Source organism: Oryzias melastigma, linkage group LG5 (assembly GCF_002922805.2).
Source record: "Oryzias melastigma strain HK-1 linkage group LG5, ASM292280v2, whole genome shotgun sequence".
Lineage (NCBI taxonomy): Eukaryota > Metazoa > Chordata > Actinopteri > Beloniformes > Adrianichthyidae > Oryzias > Oryzias melastigma.
Window position 1 is genome coordinate 31734070 of NC_050516.1, and position 17602 is coordinate 31751671.

General features: G+C 38.5%; 1 protein-coding gene across 1 annotated transcript; it reads left to right on the forward strand.

The window, feature by feature from the left end:
- Positions 1–1507: 1507 nt before the first annotated feature.
- On the forward strand, positions 1508–14518 carry oxtr (oxytocin receptor). The gene is made up of 2 exons (XM_024269035.2): positions 1508–3024; positions 13818–14518. Exons 1-2 carry the CDS (start codon positions 2091–2093, stop codon positions 14069–14071), a joined length of 1188 nt encoding a protein of 395 aa, XP_024124803.1. The 5' UTR covers positions 1508–2090; the 3' UTR covers positions 14072–14518.
- Positions 14519–17602: the final 3084 nt, after the last annotated feature.

Sequence of the window (17602 nt, forward strand, 5' to 3'; positions counted from 1 at the left end):
AAGCTAACATCAAAATGCTCTTTCATTGATTTACAATCCTTTCCAACTGCGGTCAAATGAGCCGCCGTTCACATTTCCGTGGTCACATCAAGAAGCTCCGTGGAGTCTGGTGGAGATTTTCCAGCGTTCTCAGTCCTGCTACCGTAAGTATTGGATGAAACTCACACCAAAAATCCAGTGATGCTGATCTGACCACAGAAATGTGAACGGCGGCTCATTTGACTGCAGTCCATCCAGTCCTTCGGCTCACCTGGTAGGCGTGGCCGATGTGCCTTAATTAGCTCCTGCTGGCTACTTAAGACAGAGGAGGTCCCACCAAGGCTGAGGAGCTGGCTGGGTTTTAGTTGGTGCTGGTTTTGGTTTTGGTTTAGGCAAATTTGGAGTTTAGCAAATATTTTAGCATTATGCTAGCTGTTTTTGACTAATTTAGACATTTTTTTTTATTTTTAGGCTAATTTGAATTTTTAGCTAATATTTTTAGCATTATGCTAGCTTTTTTTTCAAAATTAGACCTGTTTTACTATTTTTAGGATAATTTGGAATTTAGCTAATATTTTAGCATTGTGTTGGCTGTTTTTTGACTAATTTAGACATTTTTTCCAGTTTTTCTAGGTAAATTTGGAGTTTAGCTGATATTTTAACATTATGCTAGCTGTTTTGGCAACATTTGAATATTTTTCCATTTTTCTTAGAATAACTTGGAGTTTAGCTAACATTTCAGCATTATGCTAGCTGTTTTCGCAAATTTTGACATTTTTCCTGTTTTTTGTGTTTTTTTAATAATTTAGAGTTTAGCTAATAATTTAGAATTAGGCAAGATGTCTGGCATTATAACCATTTCTTTCAATTTTTTAAGAATAATTTGGAATTTAGCTAATATTTAAGCTTTGTGCCAGCTGTTTTGGCTAATTTAGACATTTTTTTTCAGTTTTTGGCTTATAGAGTTTAGCTGATATTCTAACAATATGCTTGTTTTCGGTAAAATTAGACGTTTTTTAAATTTTTTAGGCTAATTTAGCATTTAGCTAGTGTTTCAGCAATCTTTAAGCTTCAACATTTTCATCCATCAGTTTCAGCATTTGTAGCATCAGCTCTAGCGTCTTCAGCAGCTGACAGCTTTCACATTAGCATTACTGCAGGTAATGCCATATATCTAGTTACATTTGTTTTCTTTCAGAAGAAAATGTTAAAAACATGTTTGGATTTTTTTTTAATGTTCCAGTCAAGGAAAAGTTTCATAGAAAAGCTCAATAAAAAAGATTAGTCGTGAAGTAATCACATTTGAAAATGAAACAGAGAGAAGGAAATGAGAGAGAAAATAGCCAAGCAGTAATTATTTAATAGTTTAACAGAAATGTTCCTTTCTAATGTGAAAATGTGCAATTATACATATTATTATTTGACCTTTGGGAGAAATGTGGCGGTTCTTTGTTTTGAAATTATATATATTTTTTAATTAAAAATGCTTGTTCTGTATTTCAGAGCCTGCTGGTCTTTGTAGGTCTGGATCTTCTGTGTTCTGAGCTGCAGACATGATCAGTCAGGACACGTGTCCACCTAGTGGCAGTGATCCCTCAGACTTTTGCTGTTCGCGCCGGATTGAGCACGTTTATAATAGGTGCTTGTGTTGCTGGCCATTCAGACTCTGGAGGCGACACGGAGGCTTCCAGCGTCTGCATCTGTGTCGTTTCGATTCCTAACTTTTAATTTGAAAACATTTTTTATCTGCAGCTTCTACGCGTAAACTTGGATTTATTTATTTTTTATTTTATGAAAGAACTACCATTTTTGTGGAATATTTTGTCAGTGAAATCATATGTTTTTTAATCCACGGCGCAGCCCCTCCGCGTCGCCTTTTACGCATTTGGAGCCGCATTTGATCCAGTGCGTTTCTCAAACTGCACTTCCAGAAAGCATGGTTGACCTCCGCAGCTGCGCGACTCCTTCATTTTCCAGCATGAATTAGGACTTATTAAAGACTTTTTCTTTTTTTGTTGTTCTCTGAGGACGAAAGGAGGACTCGAAGACGCACCAGCCAGGTGACCGATCCTGCACGAGCGCGCAGCCCTGACGCACCCGCACACTGCGCCATGGAGAACATTACCAATGAGAGTGAGATCTGGCAGGGCAACGGATCGTGGCGGAACTCTAGTGTCGCCAACGGCACCGGCGCTCCGAACCAGACGAACGCCCTGAATCGGAACGAGGAGGTGGCGATAGCGGAGGTGGCGGTGCTGGCGCTCGTGCTGGTTCTGGCGCTGGCGGGGAACCTGTGCGTCCTGCTGGCCATCCACACCACCAAGCACAGTCAGTCCCGCATGTATTACTTCATGAAGCACCTGAGCATCGCAGATCTAGTTGTGGCAATATTTCAAATTCTCCCCCAACTTTTCTGGGACATCACATACCGCTTTTACGGACCTGACATTTTGTGCCGGTTGGTGAAATACCTGCAGGTGGTTGGAATGTTCGCCTCCACTTACATGTTAGTTCTCATGTCCGTGGACAGATGTTTGGCCATCTGTCAGCCTCTGCACTCGCTCCACCGGAGAAAAGATCGAATTTATGTCATATTGTCGTGGATGCTGAGTCTGATCTTCAGCATCCCGCAGATATTCATCTTCTCCCTCAAGGAGGTCGGCTCCAGCTCGGACGGCTCCAAGGTGTACGACTGTTGGGGGGACTTTGTGATACCCTGGGGAGAAAAAGCCTACATCACATGGATCAGCCTGACCATCTACATCATCCCGGTGGCCACCCTGAGCATCTGCTACGGGATGATCAGCTTCAAGATTTGGCAGAATTTCAAACTGAAGACCAAACGGGAGCAGTGCATCAACCTGACGCCCAACGCGTCCCAGAACAACACCCTGGCCCGCGTCAGCAGCGTCAGGCTCATCTCCAAGGCGAAGATCACCACCGTGAAGATGACGTTCGTGATCGTCGTGGCGTACATCGTCTGCTGGACGCCGTATTTCTCCGTCCAGATGTGGTCAGCCTGGGATCAAGCGGCTCCCCGGGAGGGTAGGTGGAAAGTTTGCAGGCGCGCACAGCCGTGCGCAAAGGCAGATGTGCTCCGCATCCTTTTTCCCTCTCACGCAATTCGATACATGGTCCACGAATCGATACACAAAGGAATCAAGTAACTTTTTGGCAAAAATAAAATCTAGATATTTCTAATTCATTTAAATGTATAAATAATAATATGGCATTTGTCAGAGAAATGCATCAGGTATTGACTTGGACGACTTTTAGTTTGCATCACATGTACATAAAAAGACAAAGATTGGAAAAAAAACACAGAAAAAGAAACTGCAGTTTGCCAAAAATCGATTATTTTCTTCTTGATTGATTTTATACCTTTTAATCAACATAAACGTGTTCATATCTGCAGCTGTTTGATCAATTTTCGGTACCTGTCTCTTTTTTACATCCCCACTAACAAGTAATCAGGAACTCCATTTGTTCAATGTCCAGATGCCGCTTAAATGGCATCTAAGCGCGCGGGCTTTGCGCATCAGTGCACTCAGAACAGAGCAGATGCTTCTAATGTATGGAGCTAAAGTGGAGCCAATATTATTTGAAACCCAAATAAATCGAAATGAAAAAAATATTGGTGTTTGCCCAAAAAGTAAAACGTCCAAAACTTTTTGCTATTCTAAAATAAATGTAAATATTTTCAGCTTCAAGTGTTCTGTTTTTAGGTTTCAAAACGTAAATTTCAAATATTTTTTTTTCACTTTCAACTCTTTTTTTTTTTAAATCACAAAATTTCAGTTTTAAAACTCTGATCTGGTGCATTGGGGCGGGGCTTACACGAAGGACCAATCAAAATCGATGAGGGTGCGTTCACTGACTCTGAGAACTTGGATAATTGGTTTGAAAATGGCTGTTTTGTTTGTAATATCATGAAGTTGTTCCAAGACGGATGTAAAAACAGAGTTTTATCGTGTACAAACCGCATGTCCAAAACGCCGCTCTAGTCCGTTCAAAGCGCCATCTTGTAGTGTTACATACAGGCATTAAAAACATCCTTATACTTGAATAAAATATCTAAAACACTGTGGGAGCTCCAGTTGTTCCCCGATGACTCGTTCGCCTGCACTTTAACTTTTTCTCCTGCAGGAAATGTGAGCGGTTTCTTCATATTTGTTATCTTTTTCTTTTGCTGACTTTTATCAGAGTTGAAAGAAAAAACAAAAGATTTGTAACTGAAAAAAAAGTTTTGAAATTGAAATTTTGAGTTTTGAAACCTAAAAAACAGAACATTTGAAGCTGAAATTAATAAAGTTTTTTTTCAGGGTATCAAAAAGTTTTGGACATTTTTAATTTTTTTTAGTTTGGCCAATATTTTTTTTTCAATTTGTTTTATATGGTTTCAAATAGGGCTGGATTGACATAATTGATTTGAATCGATTTAACAGATCAATATTTGATTCATAAAAATATAAATCGATTAAGCACATAAAGCTAAAGCCCGCTAGCTTGATGCTAATGTTAAATGGAATTTCCCATAGGAAGGCTAATGCTAACACTCTTTTGACCTAAACATACATTACTAACTAAATGAACATCTTAAATTACATATATATACATATTTTTAAAGTAACCATTTATGGCCTAAAACATTATTTTTTCCTCATATTGTCTTCTTCTTCTGGAATAAGGTGTAATGTTATATCGCCACCTAGTGGCCAAACTGAAATGCCTCCAGGAGAAGCAGAACAATGTTAATGATTTGAACCATGTAATCGTGTAACATGTATGATATTAACAATCTCATTATTTCACTGATACATTTCACAGTATGTCAACTGGATCAGATTCAAATTATATAGTAGATTATTCATGTATTTCTGAACAAATATGTATAAATGTGAAAACTCAAAATTGAATTGAAGAATCAAATGAATTGGAAAAAAATCTGAATCAAATTGATCCAAGCTCTTGTGAATCAAATCGTTTCTGGAAATTTGAAATGATACTCAACTGTAGTTTCAAATAATATTGGCCTCAATTGAGCTCCATACAGACGGAGCAGCAAACAATTCCTCACAATCAAGGTTTCCGAGCTTTGATTCCATTCTGAAAGGAATGCACACACGCAGGGGGGATTTAGCACAAAAAAACCTTCAGTCATCTTAACCAGAAACATCTGAATGAAGTTTCTTCCAAATTTAATATTGTTTTCATTTCTCCAATCTGAATTCACATTAAAAACATTCGTCCACATTTTCCCAACTTCCCTCTTAAGCCTCTGCTGCCGCTCATTGACGGCTAATCATTAATCAAATTAGTGCGCGCCACCGCGCGGTAGACCTCTGTGGCGCCTGCGGGGGGACCTTGACATTTAGTCACAGTAAGCAGTACGTCCACTGCATATGGATCTGCTGTGCCAGGACCGCACCCACACCCGAAATGTGCCTCCACACACGTCGAGCTGCTGCGCCTCGTCCTCAGGAAGCGGCTGCACGGTGATGGATCACCTGCTGGAAACCAGGAAGCGGCTGCAATTTGTGGTTTTTCTGCTCAAGTTTAAAGCCCTAAATGATGAGAGTTGAACATAATTATCTGAAAACATTAACATTTTTCTCTTTTGATGTTATTGATTCTGGTTTTGTCCTAAATGTCTGAATGATTGGGTCATGACCTGCATCCTGAGCCGCTCTGCCCCCACCAACAGTTTACACTCAGCTGTCAGATTGCGCTGACTTATTATGAGCAGTGGCATGTTGCTTGATGAAACGGTAATTGGCTTTGACACCACACCTCACTGTGATGTTCAGGTGGCAACAACCAAAGTGCTCCAGCCTGTGAAAGGAAAAGTGATCCAATCATTTGGTGGTGCAGAGGCTGCACCGGTGCGGCGAGGATGCCAGGCTCTGGGTGTGAACATTATTTAGAAATGGCAGATTTGGCAGTGACACATGCCGCCTGTGTTTGGGCCCAAAAGAGAATCTCATCTGTTCCTGTGCAGATTGTTTCAATTAGAGCCCAGAACAAACAGCCCAGGAAGCTCATTCGCTTGGAAATATCTCTAAACGGCACATTCGCCTCGGCAAAAACAGTCAAAATCTCAGTTAAGTTGAAGACATTAGTTTGCAAGTAATTTGTGGATTTGTTCCAGAATGAAGCAAAACAGATTTCAGCTGCTGCAGCGGGTGGAGCAAACTCTTAAAGTCTGGGTCTGAAATTAGAGGAAAAAATGTTCAAGTGGAAAAAAAAAGTTGGAAATAAATGAAAATACGGAGATAAATCTAAACTAACTAGAAAAAAGATACAAATGTGTGTCAAGAAAGGATTTCTACAATATAGCAACTGTTTTATCATGAAATCAATATCCTTGATGTCAGACTGTTTTAAGCCTACTAATGCCAAAAGTGCAACTAGTTAACTAGTCTGTTTGTTTATTAAGGATCCCCATTAGCTAATGGACATCCCAGCAGCCATTCATCCTGGGGTTCCACTTTCTTGAAGCCACAAATGCAATAAAACAAACAGATATTCACATGTGTGCACCATCCACAACAATGTAAACACAAATGATACCAACACAATAGCAATTAAAACAAATACGTACAAACAGACAAAAAAATCACAATCTCCTGGTTCAGTCCAGGTTCAAACTCTGAATTCAGATCATGACATCAGCCTGGAACGACACTTTCAACCAAAAAACAGCAAAACATCCAATTCCAGTCTATAAATACTTGTGTAAAAATAAAGTCTTAGTCTTTTAAAAACATTATTGTATATATTTGTGTAATTAAATATTGCTGTTGGCACAGAAGTAAACCTACGATAATATCCCAGCATGCCTTTGTTAACACTGTCACAACCACAATCTAACAAGAACGTAGCAAAAAATAAATAAATTAAAAAAAGACAAGGAATATTGGAGCTCTCTAACTGTACAACACGAAGACGTTCCTGGATCTGTTTGTCTGTAAGTGAAGGCATCAGAATTTGAGCAGAGAGAATTTGGACCGCCTATAGCCGATGCTGCGACACAAACTCGAGTTTATCTGCACTAAAAAAGTGAAACACGTCAATTAACTAAAATGATGCAATTTGTTACATTTAAAATGATGAAGTTATTTAACCATTTACTCAAAATTTTAATGTAACAAATCACAGAATTTTTACTAATTGATCCAACATTCCAGTTGTTTCAGTGTGCTCCTGATGGAATTGAATAAAAAATACTTGGAAATGCAGTTTTATTCTTTAGTTATTTTATACATGTCCTCCAGAATGAGCAAATTGTGACAAAAAACACATTTAAAAACTGCATTTTCAATGGTCTTTGTGGACAAAGGGGTCTGAATTCTTGTGGGTTAAACCGATTTTTCATTTCTGCTAGAACGTTCTGGAGTAAAAATAGTCAAATAAATGAATCAGTAGAATGAGCCACAGCTGATATTTCAAAATAAAATATACAGTTTCAACGAGTAAAGCAAAAACTAGTTTACAAAATAAATAAAACAAATTTAAAAAAAACTAAATGTTTGAACACCTCCACCTGCATTAACATTTATGGTTGAAGTGATTCTGTAATGTAAAGGTTGGAGTGAAATGAAGAGCGTTTTTCATGTTAACATGCTGCTTATACAATTACTGCTCCTTTAAATGATCTGAAGCTCAGTTTATTGGCTTCTTCACTGCTGCTCAGAGGAGCTGCAGCGAAGCTTCTTCCTCCTCCTCCTCCTCCTCCTCATCAGCATGTGCTGCTGATTACTGAAGTTCCCTAATTACAGTATTGACACAGTGATATCATCAACGTGCGCATTTAAATTTCATCAACAAGACAAGCTTTCAAATGAAATGTTCCTCTATTTTGAGCTTTTATCCCAAGTGAATCCCAAAGCGGTGACATTCCTGCTGCTGTGTCAGAGTTTACCTTTTGTGGGACCTGATTAGCTTATCAAAACATTTCCTGAAAATGTCAGCAAAACGGTCCGTTCCCTGCTTCCTTAGAAGGACATGAGCAGCGTCTGTGATTTCACATTTCGCAGGCAGACAGATTTCATTATGTTGCAGACAAAAACAGATGAAGGTTAAACCCTGACTTGGACTATTGCACAAAAACACCCAAAAGAAGAAGAAAAAGGGAGAGAAACACGCACACGGACACATCTCCCGCTGCGCTTTGTGCCCTTGGTGGCGGATTCACTTTTCTACTATTGACTTGCATTGACAAACGTGTTCTGTGCATGTTTTCCACGTTTTTTCGTACGGCTGCATCGTCCCCATGACTACCGAGAAAATCAACTCTTAAAATCAAGTTTAGCTATCAACATTTCTTAAAAAAATAATAAAATTGGTTTCCGATTATGCAGCATAAATCTGCATTAACAGTAACTTCTGCTCTGGGTGGCATCGGTTCTGACAGCCTCACCGGTGTTCCACCCGCAGGATATTCGTCTGTCTTTTCATTTGTCTGACAATTTATCATTTCTCTGAGAAAAGACATCATAGGACGATTCAGCAAAGGGATGCTGCCCCCCATTATTCAAAGTAGGTTGTGCTCTCGTTCACTTGGAGAACAGATTCCTGATAACTACCAGTCGTTCTCCTGAACGGTGCGTCGTGCACTGTCACTTTCAGATGCAAAAAAAGCCTAAACGTGTTGGCCTCTCTCCAACGTTTTGTTTTTTCCCCCTAAATGAAATTGTTCATGAAATCATTTAGGCTGTTGCTTTCGTTTCATTTCTCTGAGAATGGAAAGAGATTCCAAATCATTAGAAAGAGGTTAAACGCAGGATACAAACCAGCACATGATCCAAAACTCATTTGCCAAATGTCAGGCAGACGGTGGCGTTAAGCGTGTAAATGTCATCGGCGTGCTACTTTCACTTTCTTGAGGTTCCGACCGTCGGGGCGCGTGAGGGGCAGTCCTATTTCTACAAGTCAAGTCGGTGTTAAAGACAATCAGAGGGTCACTTCCTGATTCTTTTATTTATTTATCTCTGTGTAAAATGAAGTGATTTAAAAAACTACAATTATTCAATTAAAAATAATAATGTTTTAGGAGTTTCAATTGGAAGGATTGGATCAATCAACACAAATTCTGTAATTTGCTGCATTTAAAATTTTTAGTTTTCATCAAATTAAATATTTGAGTTGATGGTTCAAAGATTTAATTAGATTAAAAAAAAAAATAATGTACCAAATTAGAGAGCTTTTGTTAATTGATCCAATATTTCACTTTTTACAGTGAATTCACCCAGCAATTGGAATTTGATTTGCAGTTTTTAAGTTTTCATATTAATTTTTTTTTCTGAAATTAAAGTTTTGTTTGATTTTTTAAACAATGTAAGTCTTAGTAGGAATTTGTACAAATGACTCTAGATCAGCGGTGTCAAACTCCAAAACACACCTTAGGTCGCAGGACGAACAGGATAGACATTTATTGAACACTCTAAACCTACATTTTTTAAACATTAAAACTGTAACTTTTTAACATAATTATGAACAAGTTATATAGCATTACCTGTGATAATGCTAGTGTGAATGCTGCAAGCTAAATTTGCCCGCAGAAGATGCTAGTGGTGATAGCTGAAAATGCCAAAATTATTAGCTAAAAACGCTGAAGCTGATAACTAAAAACGCTGAAGCTGATACCCAGCTAAAATTATAGCTAAATGCTAAAATTAGCCTCAGATGCTGCTCAGCTGACTCCTATTTACCAATCACCCACCGGACACTTCAGCACTGCACCGAGCCTGACTCGGTGTGAAGTATTGTTTGTACCATCCTGCCCGCATTACTGAGCGTTTCTATCTGGACCTGATCTTCTGTTTCTGATCCTGCTTCATCTCTGATCGCTGCCTGCTCTGACCCTCACCTGGACTCTGAAAGCTCTACTCTCTTCTCTGATGACCTCATGCTCGTGTTTGACCTCTGCCTGTCTGAACCTGATTTAGCTTATGGACTTTTATCTGTGCTTAGTTCCTGTCTGAACTAATAAACCTGCTGCATGTGGAACCAGCTGTCTGCCCGTTTGTGACATGTCCAAAGTCTGGCTCCTGTCATAACATCAACCATATTTGGCCCACAGGCCTCTCTAAGAACTGTGTGTGTGATTTCTTGATTGTGATTGGCTGAATCCTGTTGTAAACGTCTAGCAACAGCCTGTAGCTACTTGACCTTCAGGGGCCAAATGAGAAAGATTTTTTTTAAATACAAATAAGATAAAAATAACTAATTATGTTATTTTTCTGTTCACAAAATTTATATGTAAAAGTTTACGGTGAGCATTTACTAGAGAAAAATGTGTAACAGATTTAAAGTTGATTAAGTTTTTTTTCCTGACAGACATTTTCTTTGTAGTAGGAGTAGTGGTCTAATTATTGTCATCATTATTATTATTATTGTTATTATTATTAGTAGTAGTTGTTGTAGGAATAGTAGTAGAAATAGGAATATGAGTAGGAGTAGTTTTAGAAATAGTAATTTGAGTAGTAGCAGTAGTAGTAGTAGGAGTAGTTGGAGTATTATTATTATTAGTAGTAGTAGTAGTAATATTGTTGTTTTTAATGTGCCGGATTGAGAAACTGATCAGCCCTCTGCTACTTTAAAGTCTTCCTCAGCCAATAAAAAAATATTAAAACAATATTTCAATATTTCTGAGGTTCCCAAGTTAGACTTTTTCCTCTGTTTGTTTCTGGTCTTCAATTCAAAAATTCCCAGTAATTTTTGGCTAAAATAAAATTCCAGTTTTTCTTATTCAGAATCTGCTGGAATGACATTGATCATGTTAACAGTTAAAAATTAACGGTAAATCAAAGAACATAAACACTGGAGCTCTGGTGTTAAAGGGTTAATTTTGCATTATAAGGGTTCAAATTATGCAGTTAAACCTCAAATAATCTGAGCCTCTTTGCAGAAAGTTGGGACCCTCCAGCTGTAGATCATTTTGGAAGATTTTCTCAATAGAATTGAACCAACTTGAAGATAGTTGCTGAAGCTGGCAGCTGTCTGAGTTCAGAAAAAGGTCGTTATTGTCAGGCTGCGTGCCTTCGTCTTCTCCAAGCCTGAAACAACTTGAAGAGGGAGCTTATAGAAAAATGCTCTCCAGCCATGCATCTGCTTCAGAGGGATTTCAGCAGGTCTGGAGGTCGGAGGAGGTCTGGATTCAGAAACAAAACAGCAACTGTTGTTGTTGTTTTAATTCTGAAGCTTTGTTTTTGCTTAAAAAATTGGATAAGACAAAATATGGTGAAATGAATGCTTATATTGGCAATCAACTCATTACAGTTGGGTGTAATTATGTGAAAGGTAATGTGATTTATTCTGACGGTTCCCATTGTAGCAGCAGACAGACTGACCGACCGATGCCGCTGCAGACTCATTAGAAACAATGATTCCATTCTTTGTTTTCCTCAGTGGGAAACATCAGTCCAAAGAGGAACCGCCCCTGCTCTCGCCCTTCAATGTCACGGCTAAACGGGACACTTAATGGAACTAAGCAATCATTAATCCCACCTTTGTCCAAAGTGTCTGAATTTAAAAGAGATTCTTTGACCTTAAAGTGTGTGATCTCCTCAGAGGGATGAGGCTCAGAATCAGGATTTAAACTCTTCTCTATCAGTTCTTCCAAAAAATAAAAATGAAAAAGAATCATCTAAATTGAATTTTATCTTGTAAAAGGATCTGAGAAAGGATTGAGTACATTAAATTGCGTTAAGTTAGACTAGGATTGCTTCATTAAAATAAGTAGGGTTGATAAAATCGATCTGCATCAATAAAACAGATCAATAATAATAATAACCATAAAAATTAATATAAAATAATAATCATAAAAATAGAGATCAATCTGGCGCATAATGCTAAAGTCTGCTAGCTTGATGCTAACGTTTAATGGGATATCCCATAGGACGGCTAATGCTAACACTCGTTCAAACTAAACATACGTTGCTGACTAAATTAACATCTTTAGAAACTCTCAGGCATGAATTTTTGAATCTAATTAAATTGAGTGGATTATGGCTAGGTATCGATTAGAATTTCCAGAAATGTTTCAGTTTGATTCATAAGAGCCTGAATCGATTCGATTATGATTTTTTTTTTTCAATTCTTTCGATTCTTCAATTCAATTTAATTCTGAGTTTACACATTTATACACATTTGTTTAGAAATACATTAATAATTTACTACATGTTTTGAATATATTTATATTAGAGCTGTCAGGCGACTAAAAATTTTAATCGCGATTAATCACATTGTCCATAGTTAACTCGCGATTAATCGCAAATTCATACGTGGCCTTTTTTAAGGAAAAAAATGTATGCTTTGTGTAATTTAGCAGTTCTACATTAATTATGAAAACAAGAATGACAAAATTTATAGTTTTCATCAGAAATACTTTATTTTGTAACATTGTATTGAGATAAACTTTCTTAACAATAAAAGGCTGTAACATAAAATGCCTAACAAAAGCCCAAGTGCAAGTGAAGGGCATTTTAAATTCAAAACTTCAATCAACGTTCAGTAAAATAAAATAAAAAACATCAAAAATAACATTTCCATAACACTTTCATGTTCATTTTTTGTCAGGACCAAATCTTTTCCTCCTCTGCTGAACTACAGTAATAAATGAAATAGAGATTTATCATTTCCAATTAACTTTTGTTTTTTAAAACATTAAAGACTGAGAAAAGCGGGATACTCTGTGGATAGTTTGACAGTCTGTTACTGCCGCCGCGTTCTCTGGCTGCAGCTCGATGCAGCGACGTGTCCAGCGGAGCTCGCCATGAATATGCCGGCAGACAGACCGCTATGCTGGGGCTGGATCACGCTTAAACCTCCAGAACATTTAAAACGTCCCCCGGTGCGCTTGCTGTTCGGAACGTCGGGGGTCCGCAGCTCTCGGCACCGGACGCGAGCCGGTACCACCAGACGTGGTACTGGACGCGAACCGGAGCCGGGTTAGGGTGCAGGAGCTCTCCAGGTCCTAGCGCCGGCCGGTTTTAGCTCGCAGCTCGTGGTTGGAGTGCCGACTGTGATCTAGTGAGAGCAGCCGGTGAGTTAGAGGGACGCCTGCGCGGTGTGGAAAGGCACGTATGAGAAAATCCGCGATTAATGCGTCAAAAAAACTGTCGGCGTCAAGCACCTGTCAGATTAATGCGTTTTTAACGCGACAAATCTGACAGCCCTAATTTATATTAATCAGTTTACATACTGTAAAATGTATTAGAGAAATAATCAGATTGTTAATATCATATACTGTGTTTTTTAAAAGGAGAATTTCTACCAAAAATATTCAGATCATGAACATTGTAAAACACTGTTCTGCTTCTCCTGGAGAACGTTTCAGTTTGGCCACTAGGTGGCGATCACGCCATGGCAGTACTCCTTATTCCAGAAGAAGAAGAAAGTATGCACAAAAAATGACACTTTAGACCACAAAAGGTTACTTTAAAAAATTATAATTTAAGATGTTAATTAAGTCAGTAATGTATGTTTAGGTTGACCGAGTGTTAGCATTAGCCGTCCAATGGGAAATTCCATTAAATGTTAGCATCAAGCTAGTGGACTTCAGCTTTATGTGCTTAATTGATTTATATTTTTCTGAATTGATTATTGATCTGTTGAGTTTGGATCAACAGAATAGAAAAAATAATAATAAATCGGAATCGAGTTGAACCGATTCTGTAAATTATTCAGCCCTAAAATAAAGAGTTAATCAAGTTTATCTGACAGAAGAGGAAAAAGATGAAAAACATTCTATTTCTTTACATTACAGTTTCTTTTAACAAAAATGAAAAGATCTGAAGTCTCTAAAACATTTGGTTGTGTGTTTCTCTTCGTCCCAGCCACGCCCTTCATCATCTCCATGCTGCTGGGGAGCCTCAACAGCTGCTGCAACCCCTGGATCTACATGTGCTTCGCCGGCCACCTCTTCCACGACCTTCGGCAGAACCTCCTGTGCTGCTCCTCGCGCTACCTCAAGTCACCCCAGTGCCGCTGCGAGCGAGATTTCAATTCCAGTCACAAAAGCAACTCCTCAAACTTTGCCATTAAGAGCACAAGCAGCAGCAGAAGCATTACTCAGACCTCCACCACATGAGCGTCCATCGTCCTCTGTGGAGCTGCCCGCTCAGCCGCTCACTTCATGCTGCTGCACGTAACATTTCCGATCTCTTCAATTACAACTCAAGACTTGTTATATTTTAAACGTCAGATACTAAAAGACTAACTTCAGTCTTTTGAAGATTTTTCTTTTTCTACACAACTTTCCTCATTTCCGTGTGCAGGTTGTGTTTGTCTTTGCTGTACAGAAAATGTAAATGAGCAGAGAGGATTTCAAGTGTGTCGGAGCGCAGTTATACATACTGATCAGCTGATGTCACCAGCAAACCGCGAGGCTCATATTTGTTTGATTGAACTTGTGTTCTGAAGACTTTGTATCCTGTTGTTCACTTTGCTACAATATTGCACACATGTAAACAGTCACGGTCGTCACTGGTGAAGACTTGAGAGATGGTTTGAAAATAAAACTATACGAACATCCTGATGACTTTGTAGCGGAGCCATTTATACATCCTGTTTACCAGGAGCTGCTCGTTGAGCTATCCAAGGCCGTCTGTTTGCAAACGAACATTAAAAGACGGTCAGAGGTCTGAGAATGTTGCTTGCTGAGGAACGAGCCCGAAGAAAAAAAAGTAATTTTGTTACATGCTGCTCGTGTCTACTGAAGTGAAGAAAGAAGAGCCCGATCCAAAACAAAGCTCTGACAAATAAAAGCTATCTACCTATCTGCAATAAATTCTACTTTATCTTGTTCACTTTGATTTTGTGTGGGGCTGTTACACCAGGACAGCTAAGAGTCCTTAAACTGAGTTTAACTGGCCTTTTTATCTCTGCAGTATAAATGAAAAACAACAGAATCAATGCAGGCCAAAATATGTGTCAGGTGATCCCTTTGAGCCTCACAGAGGGCAGTTTGGGAGGATCCTGCTGGCAGAGGTCCACAGATAGTCAATAAAGATACGGTTGACAGGGTTAGAGTTATGGTTACACAGAAAAGAACCTGCTTTTTGAAGGACTTTTTCGGTTTTCCCAAACATACCTTTGGAGCATTTTTATCAGTCCACACAAGTGGAGCTACATCAAAATGTCCTGATTTGGAGAGGCACAAGCTTAAATACTGTATTATTATTATTATTATTATTATTTGGGTAGCAGTGGCTCAGGTGGTAGAGCGGGCCGACCAATGATCGAAGGGTTGGGGGTTTGATCCCTATTCCCTCTAGCCAACCGTCGTTGTGTACTGAGGCGAGACGCTTCTCCCTCCTCGCCTCCAGTGTGGCTCCACTGGTGTGTGAATGTGTGTGAACGTCCCAGTGAAGGTCGGAGGGGCCGCAGGCTACAGCAGTAGTTTACCATCACCAAGTATGAATGAGGTGTAAATGAAGAGTGGATGCACATTGTGAGCGCTCTGAGCGTCTGGACGAGTGCAGATCAATCCAATCCATTATTAGTATTAGTAGGAGTAGTAATAGTGGTAATAGTGGTTTTATTATATTATTATTATGATTAGTAGTAGTAGTAGTAGTAGTAGTTGTTGTATAAGTTATAACATGAGGAGAAGTAGTAGAAGTAATAGTTGTAGTAGTAGTAGGAATAGAAGTAGTAGGAATAGTAGTGGTCTTAGTAGAATTAGTGTGATTATTTGTATTATTATTATTAGCAGTAGTAGTATGATAGTAGTAGGAGTAGTACTAATATTAGTAAGAGTAGTAGGAATAGTAGTGGTAGTACCAGAAGTAGTGTGATTATTTGTATTATTATTATTAGCAGTAGTAGTATGATAGTAGTAGGAATAGTCGTAGTAGTAGTGGGGTTATTATTTTTTTTATCAGTAGTAGTAGTAGAAGCAGTATTGGTTGTAGTTTGAGTAGTAGCAGTAGTATTAGTAGGAGTAAGAGTAGTAGTGGTAGTACTAGGAGTAGTGGGATTATTATTTTTATTAGAAGCAGTAGTATTAGTAAAAGTGGTAGTAGTGTGAGTAGGAGTAGTGGTAGTAGTAGGAATAGTAGTAGTGGTAGTTGTAGGGGAAGTAGAAACAGGAGTACTGTGATTATTATTATTATTTATTTGTAGTAGTGTATGAGTAGTAGTCTTAGTGGTAGTAGTAATAGGAGTAATAGTGGGAGTAATAGTAGTACTAGGAGTTGTGGTATCATTATCATTATTATTATTAGTAGTAGTATGGATAGTAAGAGTAGTAGTAACAGTAGGAATACTACTACTAGTAGTAGTAGCGTGAGCAGTGGTATCATTATCATCATTATTAATATGAAGTGAGACTATGTTAAAAATGTCAACATTTCTAAAGCTGCAGGAGAAACCTGATCTATGATCTGACACCAGCATCAACTTATTATAGTGGTTACATTTCTTTGTTTATATATACAATTTTTACTGTTTTCTAATTAAATCGGTTTAAAAAGAGCTTCCCTCATTAGCTACACATATCAGTATAATATTGTTTATAAATTCAGGACCAGGAGCAGACATCTTATTAACTGAGTGACAGTGTTTTTAGGGTATAGGATGATGATAGAATAGATTTCTGTTCAATCGACTGAAGCTTATCATGGGATTTTTAATTACCTTTTAATGACACTTGAACCCAATCACCGTCTTCCTAATTCAATAATTCTCATACAGCGCAACAGTCCAGCCACAACGTGTGAGCAGCATATAAAACACAAGTGAAGGAAACACAACAAGGTTACAAACAGAGAGGGGTGTGGTGGCACTGAATCATCAGGGGAGGCTGGCTGCACACACAGGACACGAGCGAGGAAAAGACACACAACAGCATCCTCTAGTGCAGGGGTCTGCAACCTGCGGCTCCAGATCCACACGTGGTTCTTTCATCTCTCCATGGTGGATCCTCGGCCAAACATAAAATAAGTCATGGAGACTGCTGACCAGCCATGTCGACCGTCTGAGTCAGCAGATCCTCCAAACCAAAACTACCTAAAGAAAACAAATAAACAAAGCCCACAAACGAAGACTACCAAGGTCCAAACTGAAATAACAAAACCCAGCAGTGTAAGACTGCTGAGGACAAAGAGGGGAAAAAGAACAATAAATAAATAAAAGAAAAAGAGCAAGGAAGTAAGGATTACTAAATAAGCATTTATTGAATTTAGATTAGTTAAATTCATAAATTGATGGCTGAGGTGCACATAGATCAGGGGACCCCAAACTTTGGGGGCCACATAACTGTTTTCTCCTCTGATGGGGGGTCGGGGTTGGTTTGTAGGCTAACAGAAAAAGTGTAATAATCACAAAAATTTGTGGTTTTCCAGAAAGCCACACAATTTTAAATAATTCATTTATGTAATCTTCACAGAAAAAAAAATATTTTAAAAACTAGATAAATAGATTAATAACTGAAGATCTTGAAGACACTTAAATTGATAGCTAAAAACGCTTAAAGCTGATAGCTAGCTAAAATATTAGTGAAGTGCCAAATTAGCTACTACAACTAAAAAAAATTGCCAAAACAGCTAGCATGTAGCTTAAATATTAGCTAAACTCCAAATTAGCCTTTAAAAAAGCCTAAATTAGCCAAAACGGCTAG

Bases quoted from the DNA above. Each gene is read 5' to 3' on its own strand.
- oxtr (XM_024269035.2), top strand. From the start codon at position 2,091: ATGGAGAACATTACCAATGAGAGTGAGATCTGGCAGGGCAACGGATCG. The intron at 3,025-13,817 runs GTAGGTGGAAAG...TCTTCGTCCCAG, and splicing joins TCAAGCGGCTCCCCGGGAGG to CCACGCCCTTCATCATCTCC.